The 24,380-nt window shown below is 44.4% G+C and overlaps 1 protein-coding gene across 2 annotated transcripts; it reads right to left on the bottom strand.

The window, feature by feature from the left end:
- Nucleotides 1-251: 251 nt before the first annotated feature.
- HEBP1 (heme binding protein 1) lies at nucleotides 252-24,380 on the bottom strand. Of its 2 annotated transcripts, none has more exons than XM_037023075.2 (4): nucleotides 24,193-24,373; nucleotides 14,377-14,515; nucleotides 12,662-12,842; nucleotides 252-841 (listed from the first exon to the last, which is right to left on the bottom strand). In XM_037023075.2, the coding sequence occupies exons 1-4, from the start codon at nucleotides 24,268-24,270 to the stop codon at nucleotides 670-672; spliced, it is 570 nt and encodes a 189-aa protein (XP_036878970.1). In that variant the 5' UTR covers nucleotides 24,271-24,373; the 3' UTR covers nucleotides 252-669. The 2 variants fall into 2 exon arrangements, with proteins under 2 accessions (XP_036878970.1, XP_017505063.1); XM_017649574.3 differs by lacking the exon at nucleotides 252-841 and adding an exon at nucleotides 5,994-9,292 and having other exon boundaries at nucleotides 24,193-24,380.

Here is a 24,380-nt window from a genome sequence, read left to right as displayed (position 1 = left end):
AAACAGGACCCTCAGTTCACGCTCGGGGAATCCCTGGAGCAGCCACAGTAAATGTCAATGACTTGGAGACGCTCAGGCTTGTGGCCCTGCCCTCCTACCCCACCATCTCTGGGTTTATATTCTGAAGGATTTTGCAACTCTTGTCGTAGGATTCCTGCAACAGTAAATGCCTTTGACAGAATTCAAAACTACATTATCTGTAAGACTGTGAAATCTTGGCAATAACCATACTTAGGATTTGTCTCAGCTGCTTAAGTCAAAGATCTTTATTTCCAGTTTCTTTTTAGATGAAGCTCTTATAGAATCACAGGTAGAAGATCATGCACAAATCACGTTTTTCCCATTAGTTACAAAAAGACAGATTCAGATTTTAAAAAATCAGACTTTAGTGACCTAGATAGCTGGGAACATGTTGCTGGTGTTTTCTGGTCTACCACAGAATTTTCCAAGTCACTTGGAAGGGTGCTCCTACCTCGGGTATATTATTTCACACAAGAGGAAGAACTTCAATATACGAATACGCATCATTTCAGATGATTGGCAGTAACTAGCCTGAAGGAAAGTCGGTGAAACTGGAGCTGTAGTTAGAAGCATTGCCCGCCCCCCCTGACCTCCCAAGTAAGTGGACATAGAAGCACACCTCCAGCAAGTTCTGGCTCACGGAATCACTCATGTCTTCACCAACCAGACCTCATTTCGACGTCCGTAGGGCTTCATGGGAGGATCATACCCCGTGCAGAAATAGATGTCACTCCGGTAGGTGGCTGAGCCCTCCAGGACGGTGCGCAGCTGGGCTGCGTGAGCAATGTAGTCAGCCTCCTTGGCATAGCCACCAAACTGCCTGAAGGGGCAAGAGCAAGTGGCTGGTTAAGAAAGGACATGCTCTCCAAGATGGGGGTGGTGTCGGGGGGAACTTTAAAAAAAGAAGTCACTCACTACTCTAAAAGATAAGCATGCTCTATGGTAAGACTGCAGACCGCCACTGTCTAGATTGGGTGGATTGAACCTCTCCGAGCTTCAGGTACTTGCTTGTAAAATTGGGATATATTTTCTTTTTCCTCATGTTATGAGCATTAAATACAATGATGGATGTGAAAAACTCTAACACAGAGTTTGAAACCTAGTCATGTACTAAACGTGACCTTCCCTTTCCTTTCTGAAGTTTCCCGAAGACACAGCAGGTCACCCTTCTTTTTAGCACCCTCTCCTGCCCCAGCTGCTTCTCCGCCTCTGCCTCCAGCTGGGGAAGGAGGAGGGAACAGGTGAGTTCAGGTGGAGGTGCAGCCAGTGTTTCTCCCACAGCACAGAGTTCCAGTGAGTGAGTGCATCGCAGCAGTGACAAGTAGCAGCTTTGTTAAAAAAACGGAGCTCCAGGGGCAGGGACAGAGGATTCTCAGGAGGGCTCCTAGACAAGCTTTAAGCATGCCCCAAATAAAGAAACCACTTCAAATGCATCCTTTCTCCTGCTCAAATCATGAAAGCATTCTTTTTCTATTAAGTAAAGAGACTTTTCCCAAACTGAGCTTTTCTCAGGATAGAAGAAGGTGGGGAAAGAAAGTAAGGAAGCTTGTTTTTTCAAGATTATTATTCTCTCCTTACATCATCTACCTATGCTCCAAATTTCATCCTGTGGCCTACCCTAAATATACCACTCTAAATCTGGGTTGCACCAAAATCTTTATTAGAGTCAAATACATCCCCATTTCTAATGAGCTTTATGACTCAAAAGTCTGAGTCTGCACCAGACCAAGATTAGGCCAAATGCATTATTTTTGGTGGGGTTCTCTGACTCATGCTTTGCTCTTTTATAAGGGGTTAGTCATGCTCAGCAAGCGCTCAGCATGTTGATTACAGGGTTATTGATGTAAAAACACCCGGGATTCCATCTTTAAGGGATTGGTTTTTCTCCTGTCTAGACGGCAGCTAGTGAGCATGGACAGAGCTGAGACTAACTTGGAATACGAGAGGTTCTTTAAGAATGTTGAAAAAGATTATAAGGCTGATGAAGAAAGTCGAGTTCTAGCTTCACTGAGGCTCATATGAGAGGAAGTGGGATTAGTAGAGGATAAATGTAAGGAGAGATTTGTTCCCGTAATAAAAGCCTGTGAGACATGGGAATTCTTTGAAGGATGTCTATAGGCTGAGAACCATCCATCTGAAACAAATCAGACGCTGGACGTGGGAGGTGTTGGGTGCTCTCGGCAGTGACACTACGTTCCTCTCTGTGAAAACGGACATGGTTGGCTCTTTAAGCTACTGGTTTTTGGAAACATCCAAAGGAGGGTGCCTCAGATATCTTCATTCACCACTTGGAGCAAAATGGCTAGCTGTGTGCTCAAATCTTACCTCTGCCGCTTTCTAGCACATGGTCTGTGGCAAATGCTTTAATTTCTCTCACTTTGGGTCCCTCACCTGTTAGCAAGGGATGACAGCATCCCTCTGAGAAGGCGGCTGTAAGGATTAAAGGACAGACTCTGGAAGCTGCTCAGCCCAGTGCCTGGGGAAGCTCGCGGCAGACAGTAGTGATTATCACTACTTTGTGGTTTGCTCAGAATGGCCATCCGGTGAGGGTGGCCTTTTTCTTTCTGTTTCACAGCATGTATCGCCTCTGCACTTATTCATTATGCTCACTGCCTACGGTCTGAGGTCCTGGGAGAACACCCCCCATGAGGGCAGGGATCTCTGTCACTTTCTGTTCACTAGGGTATCTGAGCACTGAACACAGAACTGACACAGATTGGCCCCCCCAGACTAGGCTGAGTGAACAGTTTTGAGATAAGTAGGTGAAGTCACTGTCTTCGGGCTGGTAGACTGAAGTTGACAGCATGTAAGTCTGTTTGCCTCCATATTCAGTCACTCAGATAATGAAACGGAGCACATACTAAGGGCACAGTGGTGGGGATTCAAACAGGAAAGAAGACTGACTGCGGCCACACTGGGCAGGGACTTGAACGCTATTCTAAGGCCCAGGATCCAGTGCAAAGGCGGACTTACCAAGGGACTTAGAGTAAGGGACAGACATGCCCGGATGGTATTTTAGAGGCTCCTTCTGGTGGTGCTGGAAGGAGTCCCTGCAGGCCAGGAAGCACCAGGTGGGAGCTGGAGGCCTGGACAAAGGTGAATTTGACAGGTGACAGCGTGTGGACGGGAGATCGGGGAAGCAGGGTGTGGAGGAATCTCCAGCATTTCCAGTTAAGTCTCATGATGGAAACTGATGCCACTGACCAGCCCAGGGACTCTGGGCTTCAGAGTCACTTTGGGAAGGACGGGTGGGCAAGGTGAATAATTTGGTTTGGGGGCATGTTGATATGAAGGTGCCTCTGAGACTACTCAGGTGACAGTGACTGTGTACCTAAGTGTGTGCTGGGCACTGTGAACACCTCCTTAGACTTGGGCAAGAACTGGAGTCAGAGATACTGATTCGGGAAAGAGACAGGTGTAGGGACTGGTGTCCGGGGGTCCCCAGTGAGCAGACACGGGCCATAATCATGGGGAGGAAGGAAATGAGGCCAAGATGGTGAGCACACGAGGGTCAGGAGGCTGCTCTGAGGCTTCCGAGTCCCCAGGTGGTGGGTGGAGGGCGAGAACTTGGCACACGCCACTGGGAAGTAGTCATCTGAGAAAGCCCAGGAGACCCGGCAGAGGGCGACACAGAGAATGCCATCATTCAGGGGTCCTGGAATCCATTACTGGAAGAAAAACTCAACTTTTTGTATTTATTCCCAGGCTGACTCAGACGCTGGTAATGAGGATGAAAATTTCCCAACTGCTTCATCGCGGAAGCGTTCTGTTAGAAAACCAGCCAAGCTGGGTGGGCTCTGGAACCGAGACAGGTGTTCTCACTGCCAGTCTAACCAACCCACCCTCACCACAGAGTTGCAGAAACAAGCCAGAAACCCAACCCTACATGGCACACAGGCCCGCTACACAAGGGAGGTGCCACTCCAGCTGCCTAGCTGGCTTGGGTCGTGGGCAAGTCACCTAATCCTCCTTGCCTCAGTTTCCAAGCTGTACACAGAGGCTAACATAGTACCCCAGTCTCCAAATTCACAGGCATATGTGAGTATGACTTAAGTAATGCTTGCAATGTGCTTGGAGATCCTCACAGGAAATAAACACGAAGGCCATACATTAGTTCTGTAAGCCTGCTTACAAGTCTTTGTCTTTATCTTCAAAACAGCTCTCCTCAAGGGCACTATATTTTATCTCCTCCAACTGAGCTTTGGTATTTGAAGGAAGAATTTGGTTACCATGGGAACCGAGGAAGGACACACATGCCCTGGATTCTAGAAGCACAAAAGTGGGGAGATGACGCAGGTACCAGTGAGATAGGCTAACAGATGGGAGGCTTTGGTCCAAGGAGGCAAAAAATGATGTGTTATCTTTCAGGGAGTGTCTGGTGCCGGCACGCCGGGAGGAAGAGAGAGAAATGGAATGACTTTGAGCCTGACCATCCAACTTGGCCTAAAATGTTAACAGTCAACAAGTCAACACAAATTTGTGGAGAGTCCGCTGTGCATGGAGCTCTGTGCTTGGCAGGAGTCTAGGACTCATTGCTGATAACTTCATGTCAACAGGAAAGAAGCTTAACACCATAAAGCATTTCATTCAATCAGGCTGGACCGTGGTTATTGAGTTGAGCATCACTGGCCACAAAACACGAGCTAGACACCATAGAGCTGTAAGGATGATATGAGGTCTTCCTACCCTTCTGAGATTGGACTGCAGTGGTCCAGACAGAAGCACTCGTAAAGATGACATGGGGCTGACAGAGCACGAGAATGGAGGGAGAAGGTGCCAACAGAATGCTCGGGCACTGGGAATAGGGAATGATTGGTCCTGACTCATGGCACAAAGAGAAGGCATTATGGAGCATGTGATGGCAAACAATTATTTACTGAGCATTTCTTTTTGATGCTGGTGATGGAACAGCATGACAAAAAATTCCTGTCCTCACAGCACCTACAATAACAGACTGGGGAGGGTGGTATGAGAGCAGCTGTGGAAGTGGATGCCGTGTGCATGTTTGGGGCACCCCAGGAGGTGAGGGCGGGGTGCTCCAGGATGGACGTGTGGAGCGGAGCTACATTGGGCAGCCAGTAAATCCCAGCACAAGGGAGTTTTATAGGCTTTGCTGCCTGGTTACACATTTGGGGGCCCAACCCAGAGTTTACCCATCCTGCGTCTCGTTTTATTACTAGTCTGGGCTCTGGAGCCAATCCTAGTGTGTGTCTAGGTCAGAGGCAGGCCCAGGCCCACACCTGAGCTGAGCAGCAGGGGGCAGTGGGGCGCTGGGTCGCGGGCTTCAGGGCCAGTGGCAATGAAAGGACAACTTGGAAGAGGCAGAGGGGGATGAACAGCAACAATCAGGAGGCACGGCGGTGGTTCAGGCAGGAGGTGATGAAGTGGGTGGATGAAGGGGAAGCCATAAGGGGGTGACTAGGGCCCGGCCCAGGAGTGACATAGGAGGTGAAGGCACAGGATGCCATCTGAGTGGTACAGGTAGGAGGACAGAGGGGACCGCAAATAAGACAACTCAGGGAGTCAGGGCTGTAGTTCCACTTTGGGCGTGTCGACTTGGGAGACGTTGGTTTATGTGGACCTGCCTCCCAGGCAGCTGGGTACAGGAGGTGGTGCTTGGAAGAAATGGCCCATGAGTCATGTTGACTGGGGTCCACCCCCCCATAAATGGTGACTGAAGCCCCTACTAAGTGTCAGTTTGTAAAAGACTTGTGGGACACCTGGCTTGTTGTGGGGGGAAATGAATGGTGATTAATTAGGTTTTAGATGGAGAACATTATCTTTGGCAGGGCTTAGAGGTGAGGTGGCATAAATACCAGAGGCTCTCAGTGAACACTGGTCCAATGGAGCCAACTTTCCACTTAGTACAAACATTACGTAGGATGATTGTCACACGTCTGCCCAGATGGTGCTTGAATTCCTCCAGGGCAAGGACTTCATCACCTTGTTATTGTCCATTTTACTGTCAGACACTTAGGCGAGAAAGTTTTTATTTTTGAGTAGAAATATGCTTCCCATAGTATCGTTTCAAACTTTCTATTTTGAGTAGCAATATAATTTCAATCCACAGACACTTCTTTATCTCTGGAACAACAGAAATACCTTGACACATTGGTTTCTCTGCTTTTTTCCCCGAGTAGAATGTTTCTCCCACTTCAAAGAGCAGAGACTTTACTTGCTCCCTGCTGTATTTTCAGTGCCTAAAACAATTCCTGGCACAGAGTAGGTGAATAATGAATCTGTGATTTTTGGATGAATGAATGAATGTCTAAATGGCTTCCCTTAGTCTGATGAATGATAAGACACTCAAGGGAGCTGGACAGAGTTCAGGATGGAGAATTACCCACGGAAGGGGGAAAGTTGGAGCTATGGAAGGGGACCGTGATCTTTAGGGAGGAAAGCGAAGAACTGCAGCGCAGGGTGAGCACTTATTAGAGAAGAGCCAAAGGCCCTGCCCTCAGGAATACTCCAGTGAGGGAGAGGACAACGACTAAGTGAACAAATAGGTGTATTATGCATGAGATGATGAGTATTATGAAGAAAAATAAAGCAGGGTAAGGGGGTAGAAAAGGACAGGGTGCTTAGGTGCTTATTTTTGATAGAATGGTCAGGTGACATCCCTTGAAACTGAAGTGAGAGGACCTGGGTGTTGAGCAGGCCCAGGAGGCACAGCTGTGTCATGTCACCCTCGGCCCAAATCCCGTGATTACAGATGGGTGTTAGAATGATCTAGAACCTGTCAACATTTGCCTGTAGATCTCCTAAGTGGTCATATGGGAACACCCTAGAGGCTTAGCAGTTGGACCCTTTCTTCCAAACTTCTCCTCTCCAGGCTGGAATTACCAAGCTACCAGTGGCCTCAGTCAAGGCCTGATCATGTAGAGAAGCAGCACTGCCAACCTCTGTGCCTCGGAGCTGACAAAGGGCTGCCATGCGCACAACTTCACTGCACCCTCCCAACAACGAGTTGCAAGTTCTATTTATAGATTAGAAAACAAGCTCAGAAAGCCCAAAGTTATAAAATTCATAATTATTTGAGTTGAGGCTTAAAATCAAGTGGTAGCTTGAATTTTTTGCTGTTAATTTTAGTAAAACTAGAAGGATGGAGAGGGAGATGAAATCAAGAAGAAGAGACTGGGCCCACATTTGCTGAGTGTCCACCTAACGTCTAGCATTGCGCAGGCATTTACAGATACCATAGTTTATCCTCACAACTCTGTAAGGCAAGAAATCTCACCCCCATCTTACAGATGAGGAAACTGAGACACAGGGAGGCTCAGTAACATGCCAAAGGTTCTCAGCCTGACAATGAACTCCTTGTTTCCACCTCTTTCCTTTATATGGAGACATTTTATCAAAGCCATGAAAGTTTCCTTAAAACCATCAAGCCTTCTGCTGTTGGTCTCTGCTGAACTCAGTGTTGACCTGCACTGAAGGGGCCAACCTCTGACCCAAGCGGCCTTATAGGTCATAGCGGGTGGATAGTGGTCTGGAACATGGACACTTGTCTCAGTGTGAGGATATTTCTATTGCATCTTGTGAATATTGAAAAGATTCTGACAGTGTTATTTTTTCACAGCCTATATTCATTCAAAAAGCACTTGTGAGACACACTGCTAATAAATAGCCCTTTGGGGACATACCTTCACGAGGTCATAAAAAGAGAAGACTGAATTAAAGATGCAAGAATTAATTTTGTCATCTAATGACTCAGTGTGTATTTGAAATAGAACTTTGCCTTCTACTTCCTCCTTAGCGCTGCCTTCCACAGAAAGGGACTTTTACATGTACATTTGACTGTGCAGTGACACCAAGTGGCTAGTTGAGGAATGACTGTATGCTAATTGAGGGTCACACAGGCTCACTGTGCCAGGCTAGATGCCTGCCTTATGTCACTTTCATCTGTCTGGGTGTCAGGGAATTAAAAGGAAACTTCCCCGGACTTGGCTTTAATAGTACCTTTTAAAGAGGTACTCTTTCCCACCATAAGAGACCAGGGTTTTCTTGAGAAATGGCTGATTTCACCTCTGGAGCAAGAAATGTCAAGATGTGCTTGAAACATAGTTACTACATCAGAGAGTAAGGAAGCTACCATAGACTGCTAGAGGTATGCAACAAAGACGAATAAACCAACTTGGACAGGCTACCACTGGCCGAAGATGGGATAACTGGAGCATCAGTAGGAATAATGCACACAAAAATGAAATCACATGCATTACATTTAAATTCCTGTTTATATTGACACTCAAAAAACTACCTCACCTTTGGAGGAAGTTAAGGAATGAAGAGAGGGCATCAAGCTAAAGAGAGGGTATCTTGTTTTTCCTCTATGACTCTATGTCAGGGAAATGACATAGTAGAGGAAGGAAAGTTTCTTTTTATTGAAGTATCCCAGTTAATAAATGAAGAAAGAAAAATAGAGAATATTATGATTTTACAATCTCTACTAAAACCAGGCATTGAGGTAATGGTGACCTGTGGTTACGAATATCACGCAGAGGCAGGCAAATGTTATGAGCCCCTGATACAGGTACACAACACTGCCTATGAAATATCCTTACCTAAAACTCAACTTTGAATCTGATCACACCTCTAGTTCCAATGACTAACTTACAGGCAATACAGGGGGCAGACAAACATGTCAAAATGCCACAGAAAGGCAATCATCAAAATTCAGACTATGGGAAACCTTAGGACAAAAAATCCATAAATGGCAAGGAAAAATGAAAAGGTGTGGTGGTGACGAAAGCTACAGATTGACGAAAGCTTTAAAGATGTAGCAATCAATAATCTGGATCTTATTGGACCCAGATTCAGACTATGAAAACAAATCATGAGATTATGGGAGAAATCTGAACACTTGATATTTTGTATTACAACATCAATGAATTGCAATTGAAAATTTAGGAGTAGTAAGACATTATGATTGTATTTTTAAAAGGTCTCCAGTAGTCACGCTGAAATATCTATGGATGAGATATCATGTCTGGGATTTGCCTAAAAATAATGCAGGGTAGGGGCTGGATGAAAGTTTGAGTGCACAAACGACAAAGTCGGCTTTGAGTTAATTATCATTGAAGATACACGATGGATACATAGGGCTGTGTTATCTTATTCTCTACTTTCATAAGTTTTAAAATTTCCATACTAAAAGACAAAAGAAATGTTTGTACAAACTCATTATCCTGGGTCTGGTAAAGCAAATGATTCAACACCAGCCCTGTCTGCTTGAAGTCTCATGTGAACTGATTCGATCATGTCACCCGCATTCCTGACAAAACGAGAAGGGAAAAAATACTTATGGAAACCTACTACAGGTTACAAACATTAAATAATTTGTAAATGGTACTTTAGTAAACACAAGAAGATATTCTTTAACAATAATCTCGAGGTACGTTACATTATTAAAACTTAAGAGATGAGGACACTAAGTCTTAGAGAGGCTGAGTAATTCCCCCACCATCATCCTGGGATTCAAACTAAAATATATGTGGTCATTGTATTACATCAGGCTGCCTCCCCAAGAGGGGGCAGGAACAGGTGTGAGAGCTGAGACACACCCCAGGGTGCAAATTTAAGGAAGTGCTTGCTCTCGGTGCCAATCCTGCACCTGGGCAACCGTGAGAGCCAGTGCCTCCTTAAATTTTGCACCAGAGGGGCCTTGCTTCCCCATCATAGTCCCTGCCTGGGGAAAAGATGCTCTTTAATTAGAGTGCGCCTTTCTATGCAGCCTCTGCACGAAAGGCTGGAGAGCCTGCATGAGGACAGAAGCAAGAGCTGCTGCTCTCCAGAGGACAGTCCACACCCTGTCCTCTGGGGGACCCTATGTCACCTGCCTGAGGACTGCTTGGAGCAGCCAGGCTCAGAGCATTAGTGTTAGCTTCAGAGAAAGCTGCATCCTCAGGCACAGAGTTGGAGAAGGGCAGGCAAATAACTAAGTCGGGAGGCCCTGGCAGTGGACAAAAACCATCTGGTGCGAGATTATCTGGATGTTTATTTTTCATGAGCTTGTTTAGCACAGAACCAAATCCCTACCTACGGTTGCTACTGGTGAAGCTCCTGTTCTCGTTTGTACATGGTTCAGTGCCTGTCACACAGGATTTTAAGAAACAGGGAGTCACTGATTACCTACAAGAGTTGGTTTCTGGGGGGAGGCTGGGACCAATGAATAGATACACGCCGCCTTTTATACTTGTTATTCTCTATAGTCAAGGGAGCATGACCTGGTATGAGGGCCTGGAAACAAGACTAGAATGATCACAGAATGCATGTATGCTCTGTCTGAAGGACCACAGACCATGGACAACTGACATGGTGGCAGTCCAGCTCTGGCAAATGCTCCCTGCCCTTCTGGCATTCAAGGGGAACGTGGGTAAAGAGGTATCACCAGCCCTTTATGTGTCCCATGTATTCATGACTCCAAAGTACAGTTTGAATTAGAGATTCTCTGAGTCTCCCAGAACCCTGCTGTTGCTAATGTAGGTGTTCTGCTTAAGCTGAGAGGGCACTCTTTCTATCCAAGCCAACTCTGCTACTGGCAAAGGCATTTATTTATATACAGTGCAAATGTTTATGCACAATAAGCTGAAGAAACTGAAGTGAGAAATTGTCAGGACCAAGTATTTCTTAATTAATCAACAATATAAATATAGAAAGAGAAATTAAGAAAACAATCCCACTTAAAATACATCAAAAGGAATAAAATACCTAGGGATAAATTTAACCAAGAAGGTGAAAGATCTGTATACTGAAAACTTATAGTGTCCTACAGACACTGATGAAAGAAATTGAAAAGATATTAGTATATGGAAAGATATTCCATCCTCATGGACTGGAAGAATTAATATTATTAAAATGTCCATACTACCCACTTACTGATTCAATGTAACCTCTATGAAAATTCCAAGGGAGTTTTCTACAGAAAAAAAAAAAATCTTAAAATCTGTATGGAACCACAAAAGACACTGAATAGCCAAAGAAATCTTGAGATGAAGAGCAAAACTGAAGGACTCACATGTCCTGATTTTCAAACTACATTGCAAAGCTACAGTAAACAAAATAGTATGATATTGGCATAAAACCAGATACATAGACCAATGGAACAGAATAGAGAGCCCAGAAATAAACCCATGCACATACGGTCAACTAATTTACAACAAAGGAGGCAAGAATTAACAATGGGGAAAGGATAGCTGTTTCAATAAATGGTTTTGGGAAAACTGGACAGCACATGCAAAAGATTGAAACTGGTCCCCTATCTTATACCACACACAAAACTCCCCTCAATATGGGTTAAAGTGGTGAACACAGGACCTGGAACCATAAAATGCCCAGATGAAAACAGGCACTAAGCACCTCAACATTGTTCTTGGCAAAGATTTTTCATATTTGACACCAAAAACAAAGGCAACAAAAACAAAAATAAAAAAGTGGGACAACATCAAACTAAAAAGCTTCTTCACAGCAAAGGAAACCATCAACAAAATGAAAAGGCAACCTACCAAATGGGATAAAATATTTGTAAGTCACATATCTAATAAAGGGTTATCAAAATATAGAGAACTCATATAGCTCAACAGGTGAGGAGCCAAACAATCTGATTTAAAAATGGGCAGAGGATCTGAATAGACATTTTCCCAAAGAAGACATACAAATGGCCAACAGGTACATCAAAACATGCTCAACTTCACCATTTATCAAGGAAATGCAAATCAAAGCCATAATGAAATATTACCTCATACCTATTAGAATGGCTATTATCAAAAAGTCAAGAAGTAACAAATGTTAGTGAGGCTATGGAGAAAAGGGAACCCCTCTGGTCTGTTGGTGGGAATGTAAACTGGTACAGCCACATGAAAAACAGTATGGAAGTTCCTCAAAAAACTAAAAATAAAATTACCATATGATCCAGTAATCCCACTTCTGGGTATGCATCCAAAGGAAATGAAATCACTATCTTGAAAAGGTACCTGGACCACCATGTTCATTGCAGCATTATTTACAATGGTCAAGACAGGGAAACAACCCAAGTGTCATTGATGGATGAATGGATAAAGAAAATGTGATATATATCTATACACATACAGGATGGAATATTATCTAGCCATAAAAAAGAAGAAAACCTTGCCATTTGTGATAACACAGATGGACCTTGAGGGCATTATGCTAAGTGTAGTAAGTCAGACAGAGAAAGGCAAATACTGTATGATCTCACTTATGTGTGGAATTAAAACAAACAAACAAACTCATAGATACAGAGAACTGAGTGGTGGTTATCAGAGGGGGATGGGTAGAGAGGTGGGGGTGGGAGAAATGCGTGAAGGTGATCAAAGGTACAAACTTCCAGCTATAAGACAAATCAGTTCTGGGCATATAATGTAAAGCAAAGTGACTACAGTTAATAAAACTATACTGTATATTTGAAAGTAACCAAGACAGTAGATCTCAAAGTTCTCATCTCAAGAAAAAAAATTGTAACTATGTCAGGTGATGAATGTTAACTCAACTTATTGTGGTAATCATTTCATAATGTATACATATATCAAAGCTTTATGTTGTACACCAAGCTCACTGAAGATGATAAGCAGTAGTTATGGAAACCAAATGCTGCCCTTGGATGCCGAAAGAATCATCTCCTTACATGGAATAGACGGTGACGCTCTCCCTCTCCTCGATCTTAATGCTGTCATCACTGGGAGCTGGTGGGCTGCTCTGAAACTGGTTTGGAATCCGGAACCATACTTTTAATTTCTTCTGTAGGGACCCATCTTCATTGGGGAACACGGCAAAGGAAATAGGAACTGTCATCCCCATTCCAATTCCTGAAAATACAATAAAAACCCATTGAGTCAGATAGGTATTAGAAAGCTTGCTCAGTCTTGTGGAAGATCAGCTAGTCTCAATTTTCTTTCCAAGATAATATTTGCTGTTCTTAAAATTAATGAACATTTCAGGCATTAAAAATATAGAGTTGGACCCACACAGAACACCTCTTATTTATACATATTGGAGTTAGGAGTATACTGATTCAACTCTTTTGGAAAAATTTATTTGGTAGTATATATCAAGACTGTAAATATATCAGTACCTAATTATTTCCTATCTAGATATCAATTTCAGTGAAAATCCAAAAATACAGAAAAGGCTATAGGTAATAGGATATTCATTGCAGCAGAATTTATAACTATGGAAAACTAGAGCCATATAAATGTTCAAAATAGGACTATATTTAAGTAAATTATAGGTATATGATACAATATAATGTATCTATTAATAGTTATGCTTAAGAAGACTAGTTAGCAACAGTGGAAACTACTTTCAAAATAACAGAAGCAGGATATACAATTGTACAAACACTGTGATTATATTTTAAAAGTGTATTAAAAAGCCCTAAAGAAACATATTCAAAAGGCAATGGTTGTATTAAAAAAGATGTATTAAGAGTGCTGTTTCGTAATTTTTAAGATTACTTTAATGAGCTTTTTAATTTTTATACATATTTTCTTCTAAATAATGTTATAACAGTGCTGAGAAGGAAAAGATTTCTTCTTGACCTCCTACTGGTCAGCTTACTGCCTAAAGCCTGATTACTTTGGTCCTTGTAAATGTTGAGAAGGTTAATACCAGTTTCTAACTTTATAAATTTTCAGCTTGGAAATATGCTTGAAATATGAGCCCTCTTTTTTCACTTTGCTTCCTGACCCACTTTGGGTTTGCAGTGATTCCAAAGTACAGCCAAATTAGAAAGCTTAAGATTTACATTCATAGTTAAATATGGTTTACATGCTAACAGGTACACTGAACTTTAGGCCTATCATTTTAAAAATAGGAAGGCATTCCACAGAAATGGCCAAGTCTTTTAAGAGTGGGACAGCCTAAGAATTCTCAGACCCTTCATTTGCCAGAACGGAGCTGGGGGCCTGCCAGACTCATCACTCACTGAGCTTCAGTACCCGCAGGATCTGAGCGAGCAGAGGGCTGGCTCGGGAGATTTCCAGCCTGGGCGTGGAGGTCTCAGGTCAGAGGCTGGCCTTACTCTCAGCTTGGCTTACTGTGGGGTGGGCACGCTTCACCCAGTCACCCACCCAAAGACACTATGAATACTGTAGGGTCAAAAAAAAAGCAGAGCATATCTCCACACCTGGGAGAGAAGCAGGAAGTCGGTGATACTCAGCAGGGAGGCCATAAAGAGAGGGGTAGGCTGGATGACGCCGACGTGATCTCCCCAGAGCTCCCTTGCTCATGGGGCACAGGGAGCTCAAATGCCACTGAACAGGTAGTGGCAGGAACTGTGGGGTGGGTGTGGGCCCATGTCAGGTTCCCTGAGACCAGGACACACCCTTCAGGGACCCTCACCCTTCTCGTTGGTGCCTCCCACATACTTCATGACTTTAGGCATCGCTTCCCGTAGGGCCTCATCCACAGGTTTATCTGTCACTTCCACTGTGGCGAACCGCCCACCTTCACAGGCCCTTTCCTCGTAGGAGACTTCTTCCTAGAGACAGAGAGCACACAGTGCTTGAGAGAGAGGAAGTGGCCACCCGTGATGACTCTGGAGGCAGTACAGATGGTCCCCAACTTAGGATGGTTCGACTTGCGATTTTTTGACTTTACGATGGTGCAAAAACAATATGCATTCAGTAGAAACTGTACTTCTTATTTTGAATTTGGAATTTTTTTCCCAGGCTAGAGATATATGGTATGATCATCTCTCATGATGCTGGGTAGGGCAGAGAGCACAGCTCCCAACTAGTCACATGATTGTGAGGGTCAACAACTGCTATACTTACAACCATCCTGTACCCAGAAAACCATTCTGTTTTTGATGTTTGGCACAGTATTCAATAAGTTACATGAGAGATTCATACTTTGTTATAAAAGAGACTTTGTGTTAGATGATTCTGCCCCACTGTAGGCTAATGTAAGAGTTCTGGGGATGTTTAAGGTAGACCAAGCTAAGCTCTGATGGTCAGTAGGTTAGATGTATGAAATGCATTTTTGACATGATATTTTCAACTCACAATGGGTTTACTGTGGAAGATCAGCTAGTCTCAATTTTCTTTCCAAGATAATATTTGCTGTTCTTAAACTTAATAAACATTTCAGGCATTAAAAAGATACAGTTGGACCCACACAAAACACCTCTTATTTATACATATTGGAGTTAGGCGTGTACTGACTCAACTCTCTTGGAAAAATTGTAAGTCAAGGAAGACCTGTAATAGTCCAGTTACAAAAGGCACACTGCTAAGAACTTTCAATAGTGCGTCTGGGTATGGTGACAGGACAGAGGAGACAGGGCTGAGTATGAAGGGCCATGAGAAATAGATTCTGGGATTTTGCACAAATGTAGAGACAGCAGAAAAAAACTGAACATAATCAATATCCTCAGAGAGATAAGAGAAGATACTACAGCCAAAACTATCCCAATATCCCCAGAGTGCTATAAAAATGGATGTTCAGAGATCAGAGCTCTTAGACATAAAAAATATAATAGAAATGAAAAATTCAGTAGATAGGTTGGAAGAAACAGTTGAAGGCAATCTTCTAGAAAGTCAAGTACAAAGGCAAAGAAGTAGAAAATAGAAGAAAAAATAAAATCAGAGCAATAAGCCAGGAGATCCAACATCTGAATATCGGGAGTTCCAGCAAAAGAGAGGAAGAAAAAAATCAGAAAAGAGGAAACAGAGAAATAGAAGAGCAAGGCCACAAAACCCTAAGGCCCTAAGACTAGCCTCATTTTAGGCGCAGGACTGCAATTCGAGAATCACAGTAGTTCTGTTTGTCCTACTCCCAAGGGCCATTTCTTTTCCCTGCAATCTCATGTACCCCCTCACTGCCCTGGATACTCAGCAACATTGTCCCCTCCCCACAATCCCCTCCTCTCAGCAGTGACCCCATCCTCCTGGTAACTTTCTGTGCTGTCTCTATCCTAAGGTTATCATCCTTTCCCACAGGCATCACGCAGCTCTCCTTCACCACCCCCTTGCCACTTGATAACATTTGATAACATATTGTTGTCGGGCAGCTGCATCTGGGGAGGTCTCTCCCTGCACTAGGTGAAACCTCAACCTGGACGGGGGACAGTTCTTGATTCTGGATGAGAAAGAATTCTTGAATGGGTGGGATGAGTGTAGGTAAGGAAGGAATTCATTAAAGTGGGAGTGTCAGGGAATGGCAGCTGCCTTGCAGGCAGCAGAGAGCAAGGAACAGCAGAGGGAGGACAGGGAAGCTTATTGAACTCCCGCTAGGCATAGGGCAAATCCCTTGCCAACTGCTAAAGCCAGGGTCACCTGGCATCCAGCGTCTGCTTGAATCTGCAGGGCATAGGAACTAAGCCCCACCACCCCAGGATTTGGGGGAGCTGCAAAGCACTGGATGGAGTGAGATGATGTTCTGAGAACTTTCCAAAGGCAGAGAAAGGAGATTTTTGGGCAGGCTACTAAAGAGCATGATCATACAGCTGCAGGCCTGTCCTTGCCACCCAGGTGATGGGAACTTGCAAGCCCACATCAGAGATCTTAGCAGCCCTTCCCTACTTGTCTGAAGTAGGAGACAGAGCGAAGACTTGTGCTTAAGTCTGGAGAACAGAATGAAATAGCAAAGTAACAAAGATGCTTACTACTGGAAGGGTGCAGAGACAAAATGCAGTGAGTTGAGCAGTGAGAAGGCTTTATTTAAGGCAAAAAGTACACACTCAAAGAAAGGGGAGTGGTGGCAGCCTCAGAGGGGAGGCACCCTTAAGGGCTTAGGATTCTATCTTTCAGGCTTTTAAGAATGGGGCGAAGGGCGGGTGTGGGGCTGGGCATAGGCTTGACATGTGGTCTCAAGATGTCTCTCTCTAGTGAGAGACCTTATGTCACCATTCACAATCAGTCTTCTAGATAATTCTGTAAGATAAACTTAACATAAGGAATTTATCGATCCTGTTCTTCTCCAAGATAGTGGTCACCCTCAAAGCACTGGGAACCTATCAGTTAGGACCGCTTGCCTTGCCTTAAGATAGGTTGTTGGCTGATTAACAAAGAATATGTTAGGAATCTTACCTCCTAACTCCCTCATTTTAAAAAGGGAATCTTAGCCTTAAGATGGAATCCCTCCTGTTCTTCCTACACTGTTTATATCTCGGCATTTTTTCATCACAGGCAGGACAAGTTAATCACGATGTTTGTCCCATGTTCCTGCTCTACCTCAATATGATAGATTTTGTATTCCTGAACATACCATAAGGCAGTGCTTTCCAGACTTAAAAAAAAAATCATAATCCATAACAAGAAATACATTTTACATCATGCCCTATAGGCAACATACACGACTGAAACAAAGTTTCATAAAATAATACTTTACCCTTACCTGTGGGATGCATTCTGATATTACCTGCCTTTTCTTTCTGTCCTGTTTACTTTTATTCTGCTGTACTTGGGTGAATTTTATTCTGTTCCTCTAAAAGAAGAGAAACTTGTTCTCTATTGATTTTACTATCAGGTAATGGACACCACTGCAGTTTGAAAAATCTGCTATAAAGTCTTGTGGACAGGAATCATACCACAGAGCTTTATGTGTTAGATAGTCAGTAGATACTTATTGATTAAGGAGCTGCCTCTCTTACTAATAATTATGAAAAATAGACACATGATAGGGGACTTGGCTAGACCTTCTTAGGACACCCCAGACTGAAGTTCTCAACTCCCAACTCCCAGTGCATCCCTGGAGGAGGGTGTGTCTCTGGAGCTGAGTGGCCCGTGTTGCCTGAAAAAGTGCATTTCATATTATACTTTTTTTTAGGATGAAAAAACACCTATCATTTTTATAATGCAAAATTAAAGAGTAGTGAGAAAGCAGCCCGTGGGATCTGAAAGCAAATGCTGGATGTCAGTTCCACAAACTTCCCCTTATAAGGGGCAGAGGAAATTGCACCAGACCAAGAATCAAGAGGCTTCAAATTGGCCTTGACTTTGGGTCACTGTGTCCACTGATTCTGAGGACTGCTGTGAGGCCATCCCTTTGGTGAGCCCCACACTGCTAAAGAACCTTCAGGAACAAAACTGTGTTACGCAAACTGTGTTTTGTTCTTTCCAGCTCTGTGTGTCACAGTGGAGACTATACTCACCCTTCACTTGAGGTCCCACTGAGTCTTGCCACTTAGAATAATGTTTTATATTCTAGAAATGTTGGTCTATGAATCACATAATTTCAGCCTGAAGGAGGTTTTCAAGTTGACCAAATCAAACTCGTTTTACCGAAAAGGAGATGAAGAACCAGAGAGATGGAATTGCCTGAGAACACACAGCTGCTGAATGGTGAAACTGGAACTAGAATTCAAATCCCCGAATTCTAGTCTAATGCTTATTATAGGGAAGTATGCTGCTATGGGGGAGAGATGGAGCATTTTTAAACCTCTTTCTCTAGCTATTGAGTTAGTTATTTGGGATAGACTTTTGAATGCCCCTGTTCAATGCAGAACAGGGGCATCAAAAGTCTTTTAAGGCAGCTCTTTCTTTTACAAATAGAGAAACCAAAGACAAGCTCTCACTGGAGAAAGAGCTGGCTGTCTTTCTTTGTTCTTTCTCTCCTTGTTTTATTCATTCCACCAACAAAATACACAGTGTGAACACTGTGCCAGGTGCTACGATATAGAGATGAAAGACACGGTCTCTGACACCAGGAGAGATATGGTCTGTTAGAAGTAGCCAGGAAAATGGGTTATAATCTGATGATATGTTTAAGAGGAGAGGAGGGTCAGGGCAGGGTGGGGACACAGAGGACTACTTAGAGTAGTTTGGGGGCCTGGGGGTGCATGTGTTGGTTGTTTATTTAGGTTAATTTTGGGGGGGCATGGGTGTGTCTATACTTGTTTGGGTAGGTGAAGCTGACTTTGTTTATAGATCATCCACCTGGACATTCCATCAATGATGCATTGATTCATTGAATAAATATTTACTGAAACCCTCTGCCAGGTGCTACAGATTTGGAGATTGATATGCAGGCAGTCTAGTTGGGTGTGAGAAGAATTACATAATTAGCATACGATGTGTTAAATGCTCTGATAGTTCAGGGAGGGCGATTCCATTTAGCAGGTAAAAGAGAAGAGCAGAAGAACAGCATGGTGGTGATGAAGAATATGAGTGGTGACTGGAGCAAACACTGTCAAGGGGCCAGATCCCCAAAGACCTTGGAGGCTGCCACAGGGAGCTGGACTGTGTGACCATTAGTCCAATGATGGTTATCTGACAGCAAGTCAGTTTCATGTACCCCAAGTTAGTTCAACTAATTTTTGTGATCTAAATATAGGATTTTGCAAGTGTCTCTGAGTCTTGAGTGGCAGGGGTCCCAAAGCAGAAAAGGGGAATGGTATAGGTGATCTGTGCTCTCAGCCTGTACCCCAGGCAGAAAGTCCACAGCAAGGAAGAAAAAGGCTGCCAAGAAAGGAACTCAGAGAGCCGAGTCTTCCATAATTCTACCGTCCTTTGAGGCTTAATCAACTCTACCGCCTCTTCCTGAGTGATCCCCCCTTCTTATGAACTCCAAAGGGAGATAATTCTAGAGCTGGAAGGGCCTTACGTATGTCAGTCCACCCCACTCCTGTTATAGAAAAGCAATGTGACCATTGTGCAGTTGGACACCTGGGTCTAGAGCTTGGCAGGAGACTGGCATAGGGGTGTCAACTTGGACGTCATCAGCCTAAGGGGTAACTAAAACCGTGCACGAGGTTTCATTGCTCAGTAACATATAGAGGGCGCTCTATATAAATCTAATCATGCTAATTAATATCCTGCCTAAAAGCCTTTGCTCACCAAGTTCTTAATCTATCCCAGATGGTCCAGCACCACCTAGCTTCTACCTACCTTGCAGCCACATCCAGAGCACCTCCTCACTGACCTTCTGCTATGTCCTTCAATGCCAAGGTCATTTCTGCCTCAGCACTTCTGTACCTGACTCTTCCTCTGCCTGGAACAGTCTTTTCCTGTCTCTGCTTGATGGACCCCTACTGATCCCATAGGTCCCAACCTAAGCATCATTTCCTTCAGAGGGGATCCTAATTTAAAACAGGTTCCCCGTGACATTTTTTATAGGCCCTTGTACTTTCAAAACACAGTAATTATTATAATTATAATCGAATAACACTATGTGTAACCTCCAGCTGCAAAACATAAGCCCCATGGGGTCAGGGACTGTGTTATATATAGTTTACCACAGTACCTCTTAGTATCTAGTACCACGTCTTGCATATGGTAAGCATTCTGTAAGCAGTTGTGGGAAAGAAGACCTTGGAGTAAAACCTTCCTTTACTCTGATGACAAGGATATAATAGCCATAGGGGGGTGGAGAGGTGAGAATCCAGTCTAATTACATGTACCTGGAGAAAAGCTGGCTTCTACAGTAGGTACTGCCTGTTTTCACAGTATCTATGCCCACACCCCCTCCTATGAGCCACTGGATCACTGAAAATTTAGGTTTGAGAGATGGATACTGTAAGACCATTCAAGTTCTACAGGGAGCTGCATTTAAACAGAGTTCAATTTCTGCAGAAAATAAAGCACCTAAGTTAACAGAGTTTACACCTTTGGAACATAATAGCCCTCCTCTGTCCCATATCCAGCTAACTCATGCTTCCAATCAGTTACTAGATGAGGATTTTGGCCCAACATCAATTTTTAACCAGCAGTGGGAGCCCTGGTCAGGTTCAAGTCTCAGACAGAGATCTTGCAAGAATGCCTGTTGCTATGGAATTTGCAAGGTCCTCTTGAAGGCCAGTTTTTTTCCTTGCCATCTGATGTGTGGGTTGATTTTAGAAGCCAGCAATTTTTATAAGAAAGTATATAAATAATAAAAATAATAACCAACTGAGTACTTTCTATATATGTCAGGTACTATTTTAAACATTTAACATGGATTCAATCCCTCCAACAGCCCTGTGAAGAAGTTAGTGTTTTTATCTTCATTTTCAGATGAAACTGGAATACAAGAGGATCAGTAACATGTGAACTTACAGTGGGAAAGTGGTGGAGCCAGGATTCTGACCAGTGTGCATAGGCTAAAAACAACTCCCACAGAGATGTCAGTTGTTAATATCGGCCCTGCTCTGAGTATCCACAAGACCCACCCAATCCAACACAGAGAGCTGTGTCTTCCTCCCTTCCCAGGCAATGCAGAAGGCACCTGATAAGGTCTGCAGCTGCCTGGACCTACCCACTAGGTGCCTGGAATCAGTCCTGAGCATCTGGTGAGCCTGAATACAAGCTATGCAGGGTTCACTATGTACCATCCATTTGCTCAGGGAAGTGGAAATGGTTTCTGACCTAGACTCTTTTCAGGAGAAGAGAATTTCAGGGAGAGGTTCACTTCAACATAATAACACCCTGAATTTGTATAGTTAAAAAAAAAAAAGGTTTACAAGTATCTTTGAATACTTAAGTAATTGTCACATAGGCACTGTCATTCTCTTCTTATAAGTGAGGTATTTCAGGGATCAGAGACCTTGGGAGGTTAAATAGCTTACCCCAAATTACCTGTAAACTAAGGGGAAGCTAACATTTACCATGTCCACCAAGTGCAAGGAATTTTGTTGAACAATTTACATAAGATAATTTTGCATAAACTTTAAAACAGTAAGATATGAATTATTATTTTCTTTCATGATTAGCTTCAGAGAGGTTAAGTTGCCTGCAACTTCAACAGCTAGTAAAAATGGAGTGGAAATGAGTTGTGACATAATGACACTACTATATTCATAGAGTGTATTGGTACACAAAGCATTTCCATGTTTTTAAAATTTAATATTTATAGTAATTCTGCCAGTAGATGAGAAAGATATTTTTATACCCATTCAATAGCTGCAGAAACTGAGGTCCATTCAGGTTAAATGAGTTGCTTCAGCCTGGTAACAATATCCCATTAGGGCCCCACATTCCCAACAAATGCTGAGGGAAGATGTTTATCAGAGAGCTGCATTTATCCCTGGGGGCAACCTGTGGCAGGTGACACCATCAAAAAGGGTCTAACAGGGAAAAGAAACTACTAGAGAAAAACCATTTTGAACAAAGGCACTTTGAGTCAAGGTATTGATTTCATAGATAATAAAAAAGCTGAGATGCCCAAAGGGGACAATGAGGCAACCCAGAGGTTAGTACATGCCCTCGGAGAGGTCCAGGGAGGATTATCTGTTACCTGAGCTCAATACCTAATACCTGGTAGCAGCTGGGACAATGGTGCCCTGTCTGGGCAGGAGCTGGAGCCACGGAAAAGCTCCCGGTGCCAGACACCTGAAAGGACCAAGAAGGAGAGCGAGAAATACCCTGGTTTCTCCTTTCCTCCCATTCTCTTATTTCTCACTAGTGCCTCCCGCTACAGGAACCTCCCGGGAAACAGATAACAGGGTGAGGCCCCCTCCACACTGAGACACAGGCAGCAGAGCAGAGGATGGGGGTGGGAGGGATCTGAGTGCAGACAGGCAGCAGGCCAGCCTGGACCCTCAGCCTGCATTTGCAAGGCAGTTAACCCAGAAAGGCCAGCAAGCTGGATTCCACTACAGAAAGTCCTCTGGGAGCTGTTGGTAATACACAGATTCTTTGAGTGCTGAGGCCAGCAAGGACCCCGGACATCATCAGGCCAAGTCCACAGACTGGCCTTGCACACATGCACCATCTGGCCACAGGCGGACCCTTTGGCCTGCAGTGTTTGCAAACATTTGCAGTCAGTTAAAACCGACAGTTGCCCTACTCAAAACCACATCCTCATCCCTAATACTCCTTATCCCCTCCTCCCCTTCTCCTTGTTCGTAGCCACAGCACCGACCACCTCTGATGTATGATTTATTTCACTTATTTATTTGTTCATACCCATTTCATGAGCCACTAAAATGTAAGCTCCATGAGGACAGGAATTTTTGGTCAGTTTGTCCATTGTTTTATCCCCATTGCCTGTCAGAGGGACAGGCACTTCAGAAAAGTTATTTGTTGAATACAGTAATTTTAAATTGGGAGATTTCACATGAAGAATCTGGATTTCAGGGTGTCCTTAAAAATTCAGCAACCCTGGTTTACCTTACTTCCTGTTAACTGCAGGGAGCTGCCCTTTGTGGACAGGGGCCTGAGTTCTTTCTCTCCAGTTGGCCTGAAGCACCACCTTGCCTCAAAGTCTCAGCCAGCTTCACGCATTTCCATGACCTGCCTGGGTGCTTGCCCATAATGGAAGTTGCCCCCCTGGATCAGCGCTAACCCGCTCATTCTGTAAGAGCTGAGGGAACTCAGTCACACGCCGCTGGCTACAGCTGCCTGAGGGTCAGGAATACAGTCTAGTTGAGGACTTGTGTGTGACAATCACAGTACTAGGTACACAGTCCTTTAACAAACGAGGCACGGAGCCAGGAGCTGGGCACATGGCCATGAAGTGCACCAAAGACACGTCTGTAAGATTATAATCTGCGGGCAGATGTCCGGTTTTCTGGGGCAGTTTGATTTGCTTGCTTAGCGCTGATGTGAATTTGGGGCAACAGCAGCCACGCCCACCTCATTTATCATGTATTCTAGGAACCCAACTCCGGGCGTTCCACTGGCCAACCAGCCATTTTGTGGCTCCGGGCCTTTGCACCTGCTCTTCTTTTTTCTGTGCGCTCCTGCATGTTCCTGAGGCCCAACTGAAGACGCTTCCTTTAAGAAGGCCCCACCCTCCACTGCTGGCAGAAGGGATTGCTCCCTCCCCAGTGCTCTGGCCTTGCATCGTTGAATGTTTATCTCCTTAGAGCACAGATCTTTTTCTTTTGTACTCAGTTCTCCAGTAGCTGGGAGGGTTTTTTTTAAGTGAACAAGCACTTTTTTCAGTTTTTCTGCAACCAACGTTTTCCCGGTAAACACATGTTCAGAATGGTGAGAATGTTTAAACGAATGAATGCAATTCAACAGGCACAGGCCGTCTTGCTAGGCTGGGACTCTCCCCTCCAATCGACCTCTCCCGTCTCCCTTCCTCCCAGCAAAGAAAGCCCTTTGCGAGCTGCACACGACCTCCTACTTCCGCCCTCCCAGCCGAAGTGTGGCAGTGGAGGGCGGTGCCCACGGCAGAAACCATTCCGGGGCACACTCCTGTCCCTCCTGACCTCCGAACCCGCTCCGGCCCGTCAAGGTGCGGGGTGGGGGCGCAGCCCACTTCAGGGCCTCGGCAGCCCGGCGGGCCTACCTTGACCCCTTTGCTCAGGACCTGCCAAGGCCACGTCTCTACGCTCCCAAACAGCGCGTTCTTGATCATGCCCAACATGCTGCGGCCGTGGCGCTCGGGACGCACCGGCGTTCGCGGGCTGAGGCGCGGGGTGGGCGAGCGGGCGGGCGCCTAGGCTCCGCCCGGGACCAGCGCTGGAGGCGGGCCGG

This window comes from Manis javanica, chromosome 15 (genome assembly GCF_040802235.1).
Source record: "Manis javanica isolate MJ-LG chromosome 15, MJ_LKY, whole genome shotgun sequence".
Classification (NCBI taxonomy): Eukaryota; Metazoa; Chordata; class Mammalia; order Pholidota; family Manidae; genus Manis; species Manis javanica.
The sequence above is the reverse complement of the archived record's forward strand: the minus strand, read 5'-3'. Positions and strand labels throughout refer to the sequence as shown.

Bases quoted from the DNA above. Each gene is read 5' to 3' on its own strand.
- HEBP1 (XM_037023075.2), bottom strand. From the start codon at position 24,270: ATGTTGGGCATGATCAAGAACGCGCTGTTTGGGAGCGTAGAGACGTGG. The intron at 12,843-14,376 runs GTGAGGGTCCCT...TTGTATTTTCAG, and splicing joins GGGAGGCACCAACGAGAAGG to GAATTGGAATGGGGATGACA. The intron at 842-12,661 runs GTAAGGAGATGA...TTGCCCCTTCAG, and splicing joins AGCGTCACCGTCTATTCCAT to GCAGTTTGGTGGCTATGCCA.